This window comes from Rhamphochromis sp. 'chilingali' (assembly GCF_963969265.1).
Source record: "Rhamphochromis sp. 'chilingali' genome assembly, chromosome: 20".
NCBI classification, from domain to species: Eukaryota; Metazoa; Chordata; class Actinopteri; order Cichliformes; family Cichlidae; genus Rhamphochromis; species Rhamphochromis sp. 'chilingali'.
The window spans coordinates 8,547,259-8,566,520 of record NC_137947.1 but is presented as its reverse complement, the minus strand read 5'-3'; the positions used below and the strand labels follow the sequence as shown (position 1 = coordinate 8,566,520).

Genomic DNA, 19,262 nt, shown 5'->3' with positions numbered 1-19,262 from the left:
CAGAGGGAAGAGGCCAAGGATGGGGGGGAAACATCATGTTAATGAATCTGTCTCATTCATTTCAAAAGCTTTGAAAAAGTTATTCCCCTGAGACTAAACAGAGATGCCTAATGAGAGTAATGAGTACAGGGTGATTGCCTTTTTTCATCTTCAAACAAACACAAGGTTTGCGCAGAAGTTTCAAGTGAAGAAGGACCAACATTGCACTTTTTTTAAAGATGGAAATGATGCAAGAAGGTTTTTCTTTTTGGTAAACGTGTTAGAAACGGCATCCACTGGTGCATCCAAAGGAACCGCTCAGCCACATAAATGGAGCTAGCTTGCACAGTCTGCAAGCTAGTTCAGGCAGACTGCTCAAGCTGGACTGCGTCATACACATGCCTTACTCTCCTCGCCTCATACACCAAACTAAGACCTCGAATTTGTTTAGACACCAACATTTCCCATTTCTTTCACTAACATGTGCTGCTCTGTATCGCTGCCTGCTGTTCAGCCCCTCCGTCGCCCCAGCAACCACCTATAGGTTTGAGCCTACAGGCATTTATTTTTTAAATTTGCTTTTTGATTTTTAATTGTAGCTGCATCTTTTTAGAGATGTGGTGCAGCAGAAAAGGCAATAGCAGAGCTGCATGATAAATTGAAATAATGAGATAGAATTTGCTAACTAGGAGTTTTTCTTTAGGCTCTCAAAAGATTTGCACAATTATTTCTTATACAAGAAACGCTCCTGTACCTACTTTGGATTTTGACTGAAGCATTTCAACAGCGGGACAGGTTGCCATGTGATTTGATAGACATTTTTCCCGCAGGTAATTACTTTACGTTTTTATTCAAGTCTATCTATCTATTAAGTTAAAATGTTCAGGACTTTGGTCTGTATAAAAAAGCTGACATTAAACTCAGTTGTAGTTCTGGCAGGACACGGAGTCAAGCTCAGCCAGCAATCTCGGCTTCTTGGCTCTCTGTATCTATTAGCTTGCCATTTCGCCACTGTATTTGGTAGGATGAGCCAGAGACATTGATTACAGTATGTCTGCACTTGGGAGTAAGACTTAATATTATCTTGACTTTCCACATGCATTTATATGTATAACCTGAGGGAGGAGATCATTTTAAACCTTATTTTCTGGCAGTTGCTTCTTTTACCAGATTTATGTCAATTTTTACATCCCTGTGACTCCTGACACTGAACGTATGGCATTCTACCTGTTGATTATTATTAGGTAAAAGTAACTGCCCTGGGATGTAACCAAGATCACTGCCAATCTGCAAGTCTAACTTTCACAAAGATTTTTATCTTTGTTAGAATTAACACAGCAAATGTGCTAATATTAGTATGAGCTCAGAGCAATGCTGAAGTTCAGTCTGAAAGATCTCAGTGGCTGCGGCTGAGCCATTACACCAAACTTATCTACATTCTAGCTTTAAACACTTAACTCATTACTTATTTATGTGTTACTTTATAATATGAATTTCCATCAACACCACACTCCAAACTCATATTATTATGCTTCCAATCTCCCAGCCTTCCTCACTCTCTTCTTGCTGTTTTGACTTTTGACCCCAGCAGGAACAAGTGGGACACAACCCTGACTCTCACAGAAGTAATGCATATTAATTAACCACTTGAGCATGGAGACTGTTTCATCCATTAACATACAAAAGCTCAACAGAACCTCCTTATTAGCGCTGTATAATTGCTCCTTCACTCTGCACTGAACTGTGTCTGACTGCGTTATAGCAGAAATAAGAGGACACGCTGCTGCAGCAGCCTAATTCTCCCTAGACATTCAACTAATATGATGGACATGGCAAGCTAAGGCTAATTTAATATAGATAGTTGTGCATAAGTGAAAGAAGCAGGAGCTGGAGATGTGATTAGCTCCATCTCTCAGGATTCATTTAGGAATCGGAGAGACTGTAGATGGTAAGATGGCAGATGGGTTTCAAAAGTGTTTATTAATTGATCATATCTAATGGCTTAATATTCACAAGGGGAGAGTGGTGAGATGAATATGAATATGAAGTAGACAATTAGAGCTAATGCTTTAGGGCCCGGTTGCTTTATCGCTGTGGATATTGGTGCAGCGAATTCAGGGGAGTTGCTATTTATCTGTTTGTTTTTCTTTTTTCTGGAACCTGTCTCCTCCAATTTATGTTATTCTTTTACTTTGCTATGAGGCGAAGAAAAAGAAATCTAATCAGGGGCAACGTGAGCAGCTTTAACAACTTTCAAATGCAATAATAATAGTCTGAGTGTTTAAAAAATAGCTGTCGACAAACAGTGGAATCTGATATATATGTATATCTTTGTTCTGGCTATTCTTGATGGATTTCGTTTGCATTTTACCGTGCGTCCTTTAATGACACAAGCTGCATATCTGTGACCTCATTTCTGAGTCTGTGAGTGCAAAACTGTTTATTTTTCCCCTATAGTCTGAGTGTATGTCTTCACACAAGCCAGAGCTGATTTTGTGAGACATCCAGATGCCATTTTAAACAAGGCTCCATTCACTCTCGTCTTCTCTTTGGCCCTATTCTTCTGTCCCACGCCACATTTGTCTGAGTAAAAGCTCTGTAACTTATTCGTGGTCCAACAAGCAATGTCTGGTGAAAAGGGACAGAGACGGGAAATTGGATTTCTTCTGCTCTCTAGATGTGCTAGTGTATGGGCGCTCCCTATGTCCCCAGTCGCACTGTTCTCTCAATCACTTTCTTACTCACTGTGCAACAACATAAGGCTATTAGAGCTGTCGCATAGATGAATGTAATCCATGCTCAGTGCTGCGGTGAATTACAGAGCATCGTCCCTCTTTGCCATGTCTAATGGGACAAAGCCAACACTTCAAAGCCTTTCTTTAAAGCAGGTGTTTGAGAGGTTGTAAGCATTAGACTTTAGCATTATTACTATAAATATGTATTTCAAATAAATCTGGGCTGTGAAATTACATCATTGAATTCACATGGTCTTGGCATGTAACACACAAAAGCCCAGTGATCTCATGTTTGATTAGGAGCCTGCTGTAAACATTCACACTGACAGCAGGATGACAATTAAACAAATTTCCCAAGCATTTCAGAAGCAGAGCGTTTCTTGTACATATGCCCAATATACCTCAATAATAATTCGAATAATTCTCATTTGGTTTCATTAGAATCTTTAAAAAAAAAGAAGAAGAGGTGTTTAAGATGCATCATGCATTTTCAGCTCTTTTCACTACTGTGACAAATAACTGTTTCGGTAGGATGCAACAATTTGCTTATTTGCACATTCCTGCAGTACAAATGATTACTGCGTAATTACCTTGTCAACTCTGAATGAGGATGTAGAGTAGAAATGTAATGAAAATGCAGAAGCAAGCAAAACAAAATACATTTCATGCATGTCACAGCGGTAGCAAAGCACACAAAGATGCTTTCTTTAATTTCGCAAAACAGATATTGTGATGTGCAAAAGTCTTGAGCCACCCCTTGTTTCTTCCAAGCAGCCAGACTTTCTTGCAATTTTTTATATCTTGAGTAATAGTTCTCCAGGCTCCTGCCACTTAACACTGACGTATGACTCATTCAAACATGAAAAAGGCACCTAACTCAAGGGAGGAACCAGTGCTGTGTCACATAACAGACAACTTAGCAAAGAACCCGTTTTAAATTCCATCTTTAGGCACTTTTAAATGAGGAGAAACACCGGAACAAAACACCGTAAAAAAATAAAAACCCAAAACACCAAAGCCATGCGGTCACATTTTTGTTCAGTGCTGGCAAGACCATTAATAGATCTTTGCAAAGATGTATCTTCTTGATTAAAGCCTTTACATCCCAGATGCACCACGCTATGCCAAGAGTTTATTCAGCATCTGTGTGGCCTCCAGCAAATGTTCCATGGATACCGCTTAACATTCGTCTGCTGGACAACAGGAAAACATTTGAATTATTTAACATACTGCTGAAGTGAAAACAGCTTGGAGGATAAGATTTTGTGTGTCCTAAGCCGGAATGCACAGCTGAGCACAGCAGGATGTCAGATCAAACGGTGGGTGTGCATTCAACTCTTACTTAGGGTGCGCAAATTGAATGAAACTGATTGCTACATGTTGTAATTACCATGAAAGAGAGAGAGCAACAAGATACACCTCATACATACAGCAGCCAGTCAGTCATAGATTTGGTTTCTACTTGGTGAAATGTTGCTCAGAGCACCATGCCGTTTTAATGAGTGTCTGATATCTTCTGGCATTGTGTTGCAACTTCTGGTGGTGATTTATGTCAATCGCCTTGTGATACTCACAGGAGGAATGACTGCTGGGGAAGCTCTTGCGCCCCTCGGAGACTACCGCCGGCTCCCCAGTGCAAAGCATCTTTGCATTCATTTGCCCATCTGGGAAACAACGCTGTAAGTAGTCTGGCCTCGGTCTGAAAATCAAACAATACCATCGACGGGAAGAATTTCATTTTACTTGTCAAGAGTGAAAAAGGGATCTCATGTGGCAAGGGCCAAGAGCCTAACATTTAGCATTACTGACACTGCCTTTAAAAAAACATGGGCTTGTTTAACGTACCTGCCAACAATCAACTTGATAGTATTTGTGAAGACTCCGTTTAGAGCAAGAGCCAGGGATACAGCTGGAGGAAGAGAGACACATAACTGAACATTTTACAGTGTTGGGGTACTAAGACTGACATTTTTCAGCATCTGTAGGACTAATTGAAACCATCACGCTGCAGTAAATCATTCATTCTGTCAGTGTGACAAAGATTCGGGCAGGTTTACTTCTCCTCTGATATAATATAGCAATAAAACATCGATGGGAATTTCCCTTGCAGGTGGACACATGGTTGTTAGGGTCGTGTGTGAGCAGCAACAGTAGCGAGTAGGACTGACAAATGTATGCTTAGCTACCCTGTGAGACTCGTGGTGCTTTGAGCTACCATAAATGCCCCATCTCGCTTTTGTTTTAGGAGTGTGGGTAAATTGCCGTGGACCAAATACAACAGATGTCTGTCAGATCAAATCCAGCAATAAGCTTTCTCATCTCACAGTAGTGACAAAATTTTAGGTTCAGTCAAGGCTCGGGGCATAGGGTGTCTTGTTCGATCATCTCAGGATTACATCTTTGTCTCTTTTGCAGATGAAGTGGTCATGACAGCTTCATGAAGCAGCAACATTCAGATTTATGCAGCCGGGTGTTAGAATAAGAATGAGGACCTCAAACTGAAGCCGTGGCTATCAACTGGGTCGGCAATGAGTTTGCGAGATAGCCTTAAATAGAGCCACTGCTCTTCCACCAATACAATGAGACACGTGCCTTGCTTTTGAGCATGTCTATTCTATAGATGGACATCTAGCAGGTGAGAAGTTGGCTGAGAAAAGCTTCGACAAAGACTTAGAAAAGCTGGAAAACATGGGCAAGGGTAAGCCCTATTGCACACCAACAAAACTTAGGTAAGCAGTAAAAAATAGATCATTTGAATATAATGTCTAAGTTTAGTAACAGTATTAGTACTAAATACAAAGGGTGAGATTGATGTGTTACTTGTTAGATTTGAAAATGTGATAAAAGTGAAGAAAGAATCCTCACAGAAAAACTGACATAAGCGCATCCTTTTAGAGCCTAGTCTGACTGTGAAGCAATTCCTGCTTTATTAAACATCCATGATGGGGAACAGGAAAACTCCAATAGGTTGACAGGTAGGTGTTATACTGCAAATGTATGTTCATTTAATTAGCTGTAAAGAAAACCACCGGGACTCATTATTAGTACCCTGACCTCATAGGTTCATCCCAGTAGTCCGCAGTGGAAATGAGTCCATTCACCCTACCACCAAAACACACATGAATTATCTTCCTGAGTGGCTAACAGGAGCACAGATTCAGTATTATTTCACAGCTGGATAATTTGGGCAAACCAGTGCAGATCAAATGAAATCCCAGAATGAGGCACATACCGTCTCGGCAGGGACGTTAAATTGCAGCGCGTTTCCCTCATCCTTTGTCAGATCTCTGTCAGGATAAAACTATTGCTCCACTCCAACTCCCTAACATGTTAGGAAATCCTTTTTGGTGCTTGCTGACGGTCATTATTGCACTAATGATTTTTTTGCTGACCTATAGCCAAACGTAACGCTGACACAGTTTGACAGTTTGTGTTTTGCGCTTAATGCCCATTTAACTCCTGCTACACAATAAGCAGATTTCTGCTGATGAAAGTGGTTGCTATAAATATAATGTGCATCTAGTGCGGTGGACTGCCATATGGCACGCATGTATATTCCCACCCTGCAACTCTGTCCTTCCAGTTCGGCCAAAATTCACCTCACATCCACTAATTAATCTTGAAGGGTCCGAGAGGAGCTTGCATGATTAGCCATTTTTTAGCCCACCATGAGGGATCCTAATATATTCATCCCCCTAATATAGTATTCATCCGGCACCAGTCCCTATGCCAAATAGGTCTACTTACATTTGGATTGGGGCTATGCCTCTGCAAACCAAATCTGGTCGCATTCATATGCATATACCCTAGAGTTTGCCCCAATGATTACTCTAAGGCACAGTTTCAGGAAATTAGTAGCCTCATGAATAAAGATAGGACTGCGGCCGTTACATTAGCAAAGACCCTCTCTTTCAGCTCTTACAGAAAAACAAGGTGATTTGTGGGATTTGACGAAATCACCGATTGTTTAAATCGATTGTCATATCCTTAATATATTGCTACCCTCTAAATCTTCTCTCTTTTTAACAGCACAGGTGTTCAAACATAGAGCCTCGTTTTTTATATAGTACTTTCATAACTAGATGCTGATGCTTTGACACATGAGCGTAAACACAAATGCATTCTTGTACTCTGCTGGAAGATTGATCCCCATACACACAGTAAAAAACATAAGTAAATAAGAACGTCACTATATGTGTGGTATGGGATCTCACACTCAGATGCTGAGCAATATTATTCATTCTTTGTCACCAAAAACACACATAAAGAAATCATTACAGGATCATCTGCCGTTCTCCGAGAGTCGTATATAATATAATCAAACTTCCAAGATGGCATCGTTGTATCCTCACTGAGATAATCACGTAATTAAGCAGCATGACTTTGGGAATGATAAAGGATTATTAGACAACTCTAAAAAGAAAAACAATCCTTTTCACTCCAAAGAAAATGAGGCAAAGAGGCAGTGTGTTAGTAGATTGCACTGTATCAAACATTAAAACCCAGTACATTAGAAAAACTAATTTCCATTGGTACTCGGGAAATCTAACTCAAAACCCACAAATTATGAAAGTTCAATTAAATCTGTCTGAAAATTTGATTTATAGATTCAGAGTTAGAGGACCCTCAGGGACTGCTTGAAACCCCATAAATTAGCAAGAATATGAGGACAGCTACTTTTCGGTGATTTTAGTTTGGCATGAAAAATAAATTGGTCTGTAGGTAAAGCTACTTTTTAACCACAGACCCAGTTGAACAGCTGCTTTCCTTTTCTTTCTCATTCAGTCTTGCGGAAGAATTGGTTCAAAGCTACTTTCAGTAATGTGATCATGTAGAAACTTGTCAAAATAATGGGCTTCCTTTTAGTCTTTGTTCTTCGGCGTGATGCTGCTTTCTCGTTCAGCTTCTAGGAGTGCCTCTCTGCAGGCAGTAATGGGCCTGTTTAGTTCTACACAACACTGTAATCTCGGGACCGATGCACTGAGCTACGCTCGCTCCCCCCATTCATCTTTGGGAGAATCTTTAATTGGATTTGTGTTAAACTTTCTTAATGCTGTCTGATGTGCCAAAGCCTCTGCAGGCCTCTGGACCCAGTGGAAAATGGCATATCAGTGCGGAGGAAACGCTCAGATGTTGCCTGATAGAACAAACAGCATAAAATTTCAATTGGTAAATACTCGTGGTTGCTGTGATTAAGATCAATTTGTGCAGTACCAGCAAACACAAAGATCTGCACCGTTAAGTAAAACCAGGTCGAACTGTGGAAAGATCAAACGGATTAAAGAAACAGACATTTTTTAATAGTTATTTTACAAGAAATCCAAACCACACAGTATTACACTACATGCAATATAAATGTCAGTTGAAGACTTCTAATGGGCTAGATTACACTGACAATAATCAGCAACAAATTTGTGACATTTCAAACAAATAACTCCACGAACCTAAACAAGCCTCTTTTATCTCTGTCTTGTCCGTCCTCTGAATTATCTTCACCACAAATATCACTGCCAGTGGAGTAAGGAATGAAATTGCCTGTAAGGAAATAAAGACAGTGACAAATATATGGTTATTACTGTGACATTAGAGATGTACTACAGCACTCTATTAGGTCTTTTTTTTTCTTTTTTTTTTTTGCAGGTTAATTGTGAAATGATTTGTGCCTCTGGGAATGACCCGAGCCCATCTATTATTCAGAGTTAATTTTAACAAGGCAAACTGAGGGGCAAAACACGCTTCTTTATTGTTCAGTGGTTCTTCGTGCCTGAGCTGAGAGAATTATGCCCTTAGTTTGATATGAGATTGGGGCCCTCTCAGCACCTAGGTAATTATTCATGCCCGAGAATCTATTAATTACTCTCTGGACAAATTCTGCATATTTTCTTTTCCTTAAGCAACAGAGGTAGCAAAAAACAAAGGTAGTGTTTTAGTCCCATTATTATAACGCACACATATTCCTTTCCCTGTGAGTCCTGTTCATTAGTTCAGCTGTGTACATCCTGAGTATGTTTGTGTATCGCTGCCAATTATGATCTCACTTTGCACCTCACTATCCCCTCGAAATAGCTCAAACGTGTAATCACACTTTCATTCACACTCATAAGTGAAGCGAGAGTTGCTCTCTGAATTTCAATTTAAACAAGTCACTGTGGGTTTTTTTAACCTTGTAACACGGCAGTCGGTTTGGTGCAAAGTGCACACGTCCTACTAAAGCTGAACAACATAATGCAAAACTTAATGTACAATAAAAGACAAAGTGTACTCTGGACAATGTAACTTATAACTTTAACATACATGAAATATATTATCGTTGCAAATGCAAATGGAGACATATAAAATTTTCTTACAGCATCTTTATTTTGTACATTTTGGCATATTTAGAGTGAAACACACAATAAATCAGGCAAAGCGCGGAAACCTTGTGATTGAAAAGTTGCTACACTATAGTGCCAAAAGCATTCATGGCCCCTTCCTGTTCCTACATACACAAAGCCTATAAAGACATAGCCTGAAAAGACATAAAGACAAAGTCTAAAAAGACATGGTTGAGCTGGTGTGGAAGAACTTGACTGGCCTGCACACAGTCCAGACCTCAGAATACTTCTGAGGTGCCTGCGAGCCAGGTCTTATTGTCCAACATGGTCTTCTGGAAGTTCCCATAAACACACTCCTAAACCTCGTTGAAAGCCTACCCAGAAGAGCTTAAGCTGTTATAGCTGCAAAGGATGGGCTAACATCGTATTAAACCAGGGGCGGGGGAACTCCAGGCCCCGAGGTCAGGTGTTCTGCAGGTTTTAGATGCATCCTTAATCCAACACAGCAGATCTATATGGCGAAATTACCTCCTCAACATGTCTTGAAGTTCTCCAGAGGCCTGGTAATGAACTAATGATTTGATTCAGGTGTGTTGACCCAGGGTGATCTCTAAAACCTGTATTAAACCCTATGGATTAAGAATTGGATGTCACTCAAGGCAAACAAGCAAATAATTTTGGCAGTATAGTACATCATGGGCATGCAATGTTTTTGGGTTCCCAGCCAGATCTACCTCTCACGTATGACATTCAAAAAGATCAAGACTGAAATGTCCAAAGTGCACAGCTGGAGGCTTTTCCATACGTCATTTTAGAATATAAAGATTTTGTTAACTGTTTCTTTTACATTTACTAAGCATACCTTTTAATCAATTAACAGTAAGCCTATTTAATACTTAACAGACACATATCTTGTTCTTTAACTCCTTATATAACAGCATTTTATCGTATTTGCAATACATTTGTAAACTGCAATGTTTATATTTCTTTACATTTACATGTACTTTTGAGATTTGCCCATCTCCTTAGGGCTCATGCAGGATAGCAACTAATTCATAAAACAATTAATATCACTGCCTAGTATTTGGAGCAAATTTCATTTCACTTCATAGAGAGATTATTACTGTAGATAATGTTTTAGAATACTTTATACTCATATTAACTTCTTCAAGGCTTCATCTGGAAATCATGCATAATCAACTACCGGTATTTGCATAAACAGTGCAAAAATGGAAACAGTTGCAATTTTTGTATTTTACTGATTTGTAAAGCTTTTTTTCCACTTCATGGGCAGCTTTTAATTATTAGATAAATTCTCCACACCTTCAGAGCTGTTGTTAGAACAGTGACACTGAATAACTTGAGTTGTGCATAGTTTCCTAGACGACTGTAGGGTGGTGGGAGTGTGGGGTAATTTACAGTCGTGTCATGAGTGAAGATCTTTGCACACTGAAGTTGTGATAATCTATAAATTAAACACAAACCAAAAGAGTGATGATGAGCTTTAAATAATCTTGTTCGTGAATGGTGTTTGGCTGGACATTCAGCTCAGCTGTTGAACTGTAATCGCTTGCTTATGTGAATGTGAGTGTTTTTTCTGCTCGACTGGCGCGTTCTATGACTAATGCATTTTCAAGTGCTTATCACAAATTACCCATCAAATGTTTCACTGATGAGCAATTTAAAGCTCGGCTTTTATTTATTTTCCATTTGAGAAAATCTGCTTCTGCTTTAGCCATTTTATGTTAAGCACTAACTTTTCTGTCACAAAAGCTTCTAAACATCAAGAAGAGCTGCCAAGATAAGCTCAAGTGGATCAGTTGTTGATGTTTAATGGGCTGTATTCAGGCACTTGGGGTAAAGGTGTTGGGTTTTGCATTGCGTAAGCTGACAGTTGTCTCGAATTGACAGACAGTTAGAACTTACCACCTACTACGCAGCTGTTTCTGCACATAATAATTTGATTGTTGACTGATGTGTGTCAAGCAGCACAGGATGGAGTGGAGCACCAGTCACTCAAACGCTGACATTTCAACAGGTACGCTACATGAGCAATAGGCATCCAAAGGTTTGCCTGCTGAGATGGTTTGATTAAACAGTCAGAACCTTCTAAAAGGTCTTCTAACAAGGAATAATGTAGATAAGCTTGTCCTGCTGTGAACGATTACATACACATGTAACCGATCTGAGAATGTTATGCTAAAATAAGTAATTTCTTGATTGCAATATTAAGAAATATCAAAGAGATAATTGTAAATATCTGTAGCTTAAATACCATTTCTGCCACAGGACAGTGTAACAGCATGCAAAGCCTGTTATAACATAGTAGTGGTCCTGCTCTCTTGCCACGAGATATCTGACTGTTAAAGCTCTAAAAGATAGTTTGATCAATCTTTGGAAACCATTTACTGTATGATGTTGCATGGTAGAATGCAATCACTGTTAAAACTCAGTTTTGGGGACTGAGTCGTGAAATATCACCTTTAAAAAGCAGGTCTGCTTGACATCTCATTTCCTGAGAGTGCAGATTGTTCAGGTTTTAAGGTTCAACAGATCTTGTTTTATATTTCATTTCACTGCAACTTCAAATTCAAACACTTTGAGGGACACATAATTCACATTTATACACTCATACATAAATTTATGCATTTATTTATTTTATATAAAGAGCTTAAAGCTGTTTTGTGTTGTCCTATTTTACTATAATCACTCTTTCAAGTGGTATCATTAGAGGTAGAAAACAATGACTCACTCAGGGATTTGAGCATTGTTGGTTAAGTGTACTGAAGCCAGTGATTGTTGCTGTTAACTGAGGTCAAAATTGGCAGACCCTCCAATCGATGCTGGATAAAAACGTCAGGTTATCTGTTCAGTGCTTCCAGCAAGAGGCAGAGAAAAATTACTTTCCATCCATGCTGCATCGGCTAGAAATTCATCTTAACAGAGGACCACCTACGGCTGTCCAAAACAGATATTTACATTGCTGCGCTAAGCACCACAGTTCTTTAAAGCTGTTTTCGTATTTGTTACCAGGATTCAGGCCTCAGCTCATCAGTAAAAATACAACCATGTGCAGAAATGATGCAGAAATTGTTAAACATGGAAACAACGCAAAAATTACCAAGTGCTTAGTGCCAAGTCTGACATAAGAGGAATGCATAGTTAAACAGGCGGTACTTACGAACATGACCCTCTTGGGAATGTGGTCTGACTCAACTAGAGGATTCTTGTAGAGCCAAAGCTCCTCTGGTTGAATCACTCTCTCAAAGGGCTCCAGAAACTCTGTAAATCTGTGGCAGGGAATAAATGCACATTGATCAGTAACTAACACTTTATGCACAAGTAATAAAAAAGTACAATTTGAGAGATTGCATGACTTTTTAATATGTGCAAAGTACTTCCAGAAAAAGAAGACCCTGTCGTTCTTCTGCAAAAGTAACCACAACTGAGTCCATGTGAGCAGGACGTCTTTACCCAAGATCAACTACTTTGTGGTCCCACGTCAATGCACTGCAACACGCTTCAAGCTCCTCGGTTCTGCAAGTGAGCTCCAAGAGACCTCAATTAAAAGTGTTTTTTAAACAAGGACTTCAATAAATCCATCCATTCAATTAATGACTTTAAATCGGCAAAAGCAGCAGATGTTTTAATTAAGCTGAATAGATTTTAACCCTCCACCCCCTCAACAAAAAGTTTAATATGATTAAACTTGTAGCAGTTCTTGGATTTAACAGGCCAACCTCCAGATGAACTGATGCAGCATAGGAAGAAATACCAAGTGAATAATGTTCTCCTCCACAATGTGGGCCCTTCAGCAAAGCATTTATCTACTCCAATAGACATGCTCATTGTCCAGCGGCAGAAATTGGAGAATATTGTGGATCTCGTTCAGCTCTTCGGCGAGAATTTAACTGTGGAAAGTTAAAAAGGCCATTGGGCTCATGTGTCTTCGGTAAACATTGGCTACATAAGAAGGATAAACAACAAATTTTCTTATTTTCACAGGGAAAACAATTACAGAATTTTAATCTCTCAAGGACACATGCAGCACGTTACACACTGGGCCAAGTCTATTTGCTGGTCGGCTCATAATAATGTCTCCTGATGTTTTTGCAAAGGAGCAGCCTAATCAGTACTTGCTCATTTTACACCTTGCTGGGCCCGTGCGCATGATTCACTTCAGCGGCATTACATTCACGGTATGTGGTTCACAATATATTATGCTGTGCTAATGACACGCAATATGCTTCATAAATTACTCAATTTTCCCAGCTTGTATTCTCTTTAACTCTGTTGTTCAGGTATCGGTGACTGGAAATATAATTTTACTCCCCGGGGATTAAAAGCAGAGCAGTATAGACACACAGTCAAGTGAAGAACCCCCCCCCCCCAACTCACCTTAGATACAGACACAAATATACGAACTGAACCTCCATTAGGAGCGCACGCGGCGCTCTTGGATCATTAAATACTGCAATGATCTACCTGTCGCTCTGTAAAGCTTATCTTGCATCCAGTCATTACATTCTTAATGAGTTTTAGGCACACGCTCCCTGAAGATAGCGACACATATTTTCTTTCATGGGTCATGTTAGAATGCACAGCATGCACAGACTTGCTCTGGTGTGTAATCACTTCTTTATATGGGTCCATTAAAGTTTGCTGTTCCACATATAATAATAATAATAATATTAACCTTATACTAACTTTGCATGCTCCTGCCAAATGCATTCATTAGGTTTGTATGGATGTGAAGACTAAGAGTGGTTTGAGATTTGTAACATATCTTAATATGAACAATTTAGAGTCATGTTTTATTTTATGATTTTAAATTACATATGTGTTATGAATTTAAAGAAAGCAGACGCATATGTATGTATGTTTTTAAGGGATGAAAATAAGCTGGAACAAGCTCAGTACTGTAGTTGCATCTCTCTCTCTGCAGGTTTTGTAACTCTCATTTTCATTGTGTAACTTCAAAGATCCCATAATGAGATTTTAAGCATTATTATACCAGCAAGTAATAATTTGTTATATGACGTAATGTACTGGAGTAATGGTGTTCTTAGCAGAGAATGAAGTCACATTTCCTCTGTGTGAGATAGTGCAAGCTTCTCTTTCCAGTGTTTTGTTAGCCAGTCTAATTACTCTTGCACATAAATGTGTGCGAGTCTCCTTCTTCGAATTAGTCACAGACAGGCAGATAGAACTTAAGAAAAACGTAGGCATCAACTTTTAGCTGGACTGCTTAATACTACCTGTCTTGGATGGGCAAAAAAAACAAAAAACCTAAAGATTGTTTTTAGTTAATGCAAAGAGAAACAGGGTATTTTAAACCAGGACAAAAAATGGTTAATGCATTAAGGCTCATAAAAAATCTTCTTTTGTTTCAGTTAGTTTTTGTTATTATTGCTCCAACCCTGCTAGTCACATGACACACTTTTTGGGAAAGATCTCAGGAAGAAGCCCAGAATACTTGCTTTCTGTTTAGCTGCTTTGGTTTGCTGTAACAGGTAACAGACATTGGTGTACACTCTGTCTGCAAATATTGGCTAACTGCTTACTGTGCTAACCCATGAACACATAAAATGCAAACTGTAAACAAAAATTGTTTACCTTCAAAGTAAAACCTTTTGGTTGCAACACTAAGACACATATTTTACTTTGAAGGTGAGCAATCTCCTGTTCCAGTTTATGATACACTTTGCAGAGAAGCTGTTGTCTTCCATGCAAACTACACGTCACCGCTAGTGACCAAATCAATGACAAGGAGTTTTTTGGTGCTCCACCCACTTTGCAACCAACTTCACCTGGTGATTTTGGTTCCATACCACTCTCCAACCAGCTGGGGAATAAAAAATGTGTTCCTTGCAACCAGAGGTGGCCGAGGACTGAGGCCTAAAGGAATCTCAATATTGAACCTGTTGATGGTGCTAGAGTGCTCAGACATGAAACTTGGTCTGATTTCCATTCTTATGTTTTCCACTATCACTAATCAGTGTGTCAAATTGCAGAACTTTTAACCATATGCTTTAGGACTATCATAGACAGAAGAAGACAGATGATGAAGAATAGAAGAAGGCGATGGTGAATAAAAACAATATGGATGCTTGTGAAGTTTTGCCACTCGGTCCCCAGTAATAACTTGACTGAGTTGCATCCGTATTCTGAAACAACGGACAATGGCCGACTCAGTTTTATTATGGCATTGTATTTTCATTGCATTTTTTCCTCTCTCTTCAGTGGAAATGATTGCTTTCATAAGCTCGAAATCAAATGCCTTTTGGACATGTAATATTCCTCTTTCTTTTGGAGAATTTGTATCAAATCTCTTCTAACAAATCAATGCTGCCCACACCGGATTTCCTTTGGCCTGAAATTCAGATTGAATTTTTTGCCTCATCTTTTTCTTTGTTTCCCCAAGTGATAAAATTTATTTAAATGTGAAATTCCAATGTAGTTTATGTGCACTTTAAGGCTCTAGGCTCCAAAAGTCAAACACAGAATTCATTCTTCTTTCTGAGGATAGAAGTACCTGGAAATTAATTTCACCTTTATTGTAATTTACAGACTGCAGCGAACACATTTACAAGGTGGTGATGGAAGGTCTTTTCTGTGTTTGATAAAGGAAGGGCCATGCTGATCGCATCAAGAGACAATGCGGAGAAAAAAAAAGTCCTCAGTATGTCATCCAGGAAAATATCTGCAGGCAAACTGATTCATAAAGTTGTGAAAGAACTGTGGAGAGGGGTGGTGGGCTGCGTCAAAGATAGAATTGGCACATTCAGATGGTCAAAATGTCTGAAAGGTCTGAATTATGGCCTTTTTATTTATTTATTTCTTGTTAAATGCTCATCTTTATTCTGCTCACTGCAAGAAGATCAAACAGGCACTGCAAATGACCACAGGATCTGAAGCTATAGGAGGAGACACAGAGAAAAAAGCAGCAGAGGAGCAGTGACAAAAAAGGCCACCACATCAGGAAATGCACCACAAAAAGTTTTCTATAAAAGCAGACTCATCAAGGCTCCGCTGAGCCCACCGACATAATCTCTGGCAAGAATAGACAGCTAAGTGCCCATAAAGAGGAGGCACAGCAAATGCCCTGAACTCAGCACCGCCTGCTGGCTGCCTGGGGAGTACTTCATTTTGTTTTATCAGCTTCTGTTTACCCTCTGTAGGAGCAGTATTGAGCAAAGTGATAAACGTCTCTACAGGGGCCAAAGCATAATAGATTAAGCCAACAACAGACCTCAAGGTGAATATGTAAAGGTAACTATTGTTGGCAACAAACCTTTAAGAAAGATTTAATGGAGGCGGTTAGTCTGATTTTTCTGCAAATTGTGCAATTGTATAGGGCCATTTAGGCTGAGTGGAGACAAGGTATGCTACTAATGTCTACATTATTTTTTCTTTTTGCGATGAAATTTGCCTCGTGCCCATTCTTCATCGTTAAAGCTCTGCATTTGGGCCAATTTATCACCACCGGCTCCTATCCATCTCTCCTTGATGCATATCCCAAATCTGATGAGCGCAGCCACAGCTAAAGAAATGAAGCAAAATTATTTCCCAACATCTGCTCTTCCTCTATCGTGCTGAAACAATTGGGAGATTTAGCATACAACAGCAGAAAGAACAATATGAGCGTCTTATTCGAAAGCGCTTGATTTACAATGCACTGTGGGCAGAATCGTGGCCTCGGGAATACATTCTTCTGCTGCGCCACTGTGACAGAAAGTGATTTAGAGAAAAAAAAAGTAATGGAATTGTTCCTTAATTAGTTATGCAGTGAAGCAATAAGGCACACAGAAGAGCCAAATGGCTTAGTTGGATAAACTTCAGGCAAGTTTCCATTGTCATTTCTAAAAGAAGAGACACAGTGTGAAATGTAAATAAAATCACAGTGATTTGCAAATTAATTTAACCCAACATTTAATTGAGAATAATATAAAGACAGCAAAACAAATTTTGAAAATTTTAACTTTTTAACAAAAACGTCTGTTTCAACATTCGATATGTGTCCTTGGATCCTTTAATGTAAGACAGGGTTTAAATATTCTGTAAGTTATTACATTTTTCTAATTAATTTTATACAAAGCTCCAGCTTTTCTGGAAGTTGAGTTGCAAGTTTACAGCTTTTTGGTAATTGGAAGACTTTATTAAATTCTTTGGTTCGGTTCAACTCAGGCATAGAAGTGTATCTAATGACTTCTTAAAGTGGGTCAAAAACACTTTCCCCCCCTGTTAGAAATAGAGTGAATGAGTAAGCTGAGAGCTGAATGAGATGAATGGTATGCAGATCTGTGAAATGTGCTTTGGCGATGTTTTAACCTACAAAAGTAGAATTTGTAATGATTGATGGCTGAGAGTCACAGTGGGTGAGCCTGGATTTATCACAAATCCACAGCTTACACACACTCAACACTGCTGAAAGGGAAAACACGAGTACGGGTTTTTGCTTAAGTTACAAATTTTTATTCCACATAGGAGAGAAAAAAAATCCTGTCTCTGCTATTCCAGCAAAATCAAATCTAACTCCTCTGGCACAGCTGGATTCAAATAAGACAACCGGGTATCTTTAATTTCATATAGCGCTGCTGATGATGGAATTGGATTAGCGCTGGTTCACAGTGGAGAAAGAGCGAAGCTGAACGACAAACTCAGGATACATTCTTGATTTAATTATGCAAATTTTATTTCATTTATTACCAGGGCCTGCACAGCAATCCTGTCTTGATACTTAACACGTGCTTGTATGTGTACGTTTGTGTGTGTGTGTGTGTGTGTGTGTGTGTGTGTGTGTGTGTGTGTGTGTGTGTGTGTGTGTGTGTGTGTGTGTGTGTGTGTGTGTGTGACTGTTGCTCACTGACCGAAGGCTGGAAGATAATTGCACTCTTTCAAAAGAGAAGTTTAAATCAGGCTAGCAGCGATCTACCTGGCAAAATTCTGTTGGATATAATGATATTTGAGGCTGCATATTTATTTTTTTAGGCTGCAAAGAGACCAGACAGCAGGGAAACAAGTGGAAACAGAAGGCATTAAGCTTGGAGGCGAGGCTGTGTGACCGGCTATGGCAGGGGGTTTAAAGGCTGGAGTTTGGAGACAGAATTGAAGCTTGGGAAAGTCTTGAGCTGAGGCAACATTGTGCCTCTGAGCGAAAAAGTTCTTTAACCTTTTCCAGCAAAACAGTCACAGCTTGAGTTTGGATTGGATACACATGACTAAATCATACAACAAAGGTCGTACACCTGCTATGGGGAAAATCACCCTTAATAATATTAATATAGCCATCAGAAGTTCCTATAGAGCCAACTCCATGACTGGCATTAACACTGTCACCTGAATTTCCAAGACATACTAAAAAATTCCAAGTGGCTTCTTTATTTTGCAAGTCTGAATTTGGTGTGGACAATAAGTGTCACATGCCCTCTCTTTCTGTGTCTGTGCTACTGGTTACAGTCAGGGCTTTGGCCAGACGTGTCGAGAATGCATAGCATCAGTCCTGTCACAGGCAGGGAAGAGAGGAGGGGAGCAAAATAGATGCTGAGTGACACTGAGCTAGCGCTGCCTTCCCTGGAGGAATCCCGTCTGAAGTTGGCTAAAGAAACAGAAAATCCTTCACTTGTCACACAAAACCCTGGTGGGGGATACAGTGGAAAACTAGGTCCTTTTTTTTTTAATTACCCATTGAAACTGGCTAAATCAAGAGGGTGCATTGAAAAGCTGAGGGCTGGCTTAGTAACACTGAAGGTGTCTGTTCACGATAAAAGCCCCACAGACACTTTTGGAAAGGTCAGAGCCTCACATCTGAGGCAGGTATTAGGAAATGCAGCCATATGAAGCTGGCAGGACATCACCAAAGGGACACGAAGGAAGCATGGTGGGGTGGGGGCACATGGTGAGATAAGAGTACCAACCCACAATAGGAAGGAGAAGAGCGAGGCTGCCATGTACTGAAGATTTGCCAGAAAGCTTTGCACAGGCTCAACAGGTCCAAAGCTTATATTCACTGAGCATGCTGAGTAAATGCATCAACTTTAACACCCCACTGGTGTTAACTCATCATATTAGTTGAGCTCTCTCTCTCTCCATTGTGCAGAGAAAATTGCCACACTCAGTGCTCCCACATAAAACAGTAGCAACAAGGAGCTGTTCTACAATAAAATGCTGTCGCCTGAATTTCTGACGCACGCAGCTTGTCAAAGGCTTTTAATTCCACACATTTCAATGATGG

The 19,262-nt window shown here is 39.6% G+C and overlaps 1 protein-coding gene across 1 annotated transcript in view; it reads right to left on the bottom strand.

Annotated features, from left to right (window-relative positions):
* Positions 1-19,262, bottom strand: part of plpp4 (phospholipid phosphatase 4) — a 49,268-nt gene that overhangs the window by 9,662 nt on the left and 20,344 nt on the right. Inside the window, exons 2-5 of the mRNA XM_080868680.1 lie at positions 12,210-12,318; positions 8,159-8,249; positions 4,560-4,623; positions 4,289-4,413 (exon numbers count right to left, since the gene is read on the bottom strand). Of these exons, the coding sequence (XP_080724806.1) occupies positions 4,289-4,413; positions 4,560-4,623; positions 8,159-8,249; positions 12,210-12,318 (389 nt within the window). The remainder of the gene's footprint in view (positions 1-4,288; positions 4,414-4,559; positions 4,624-8,158; positions 8,250-12,209; positions 12,319-19,262) is intronic.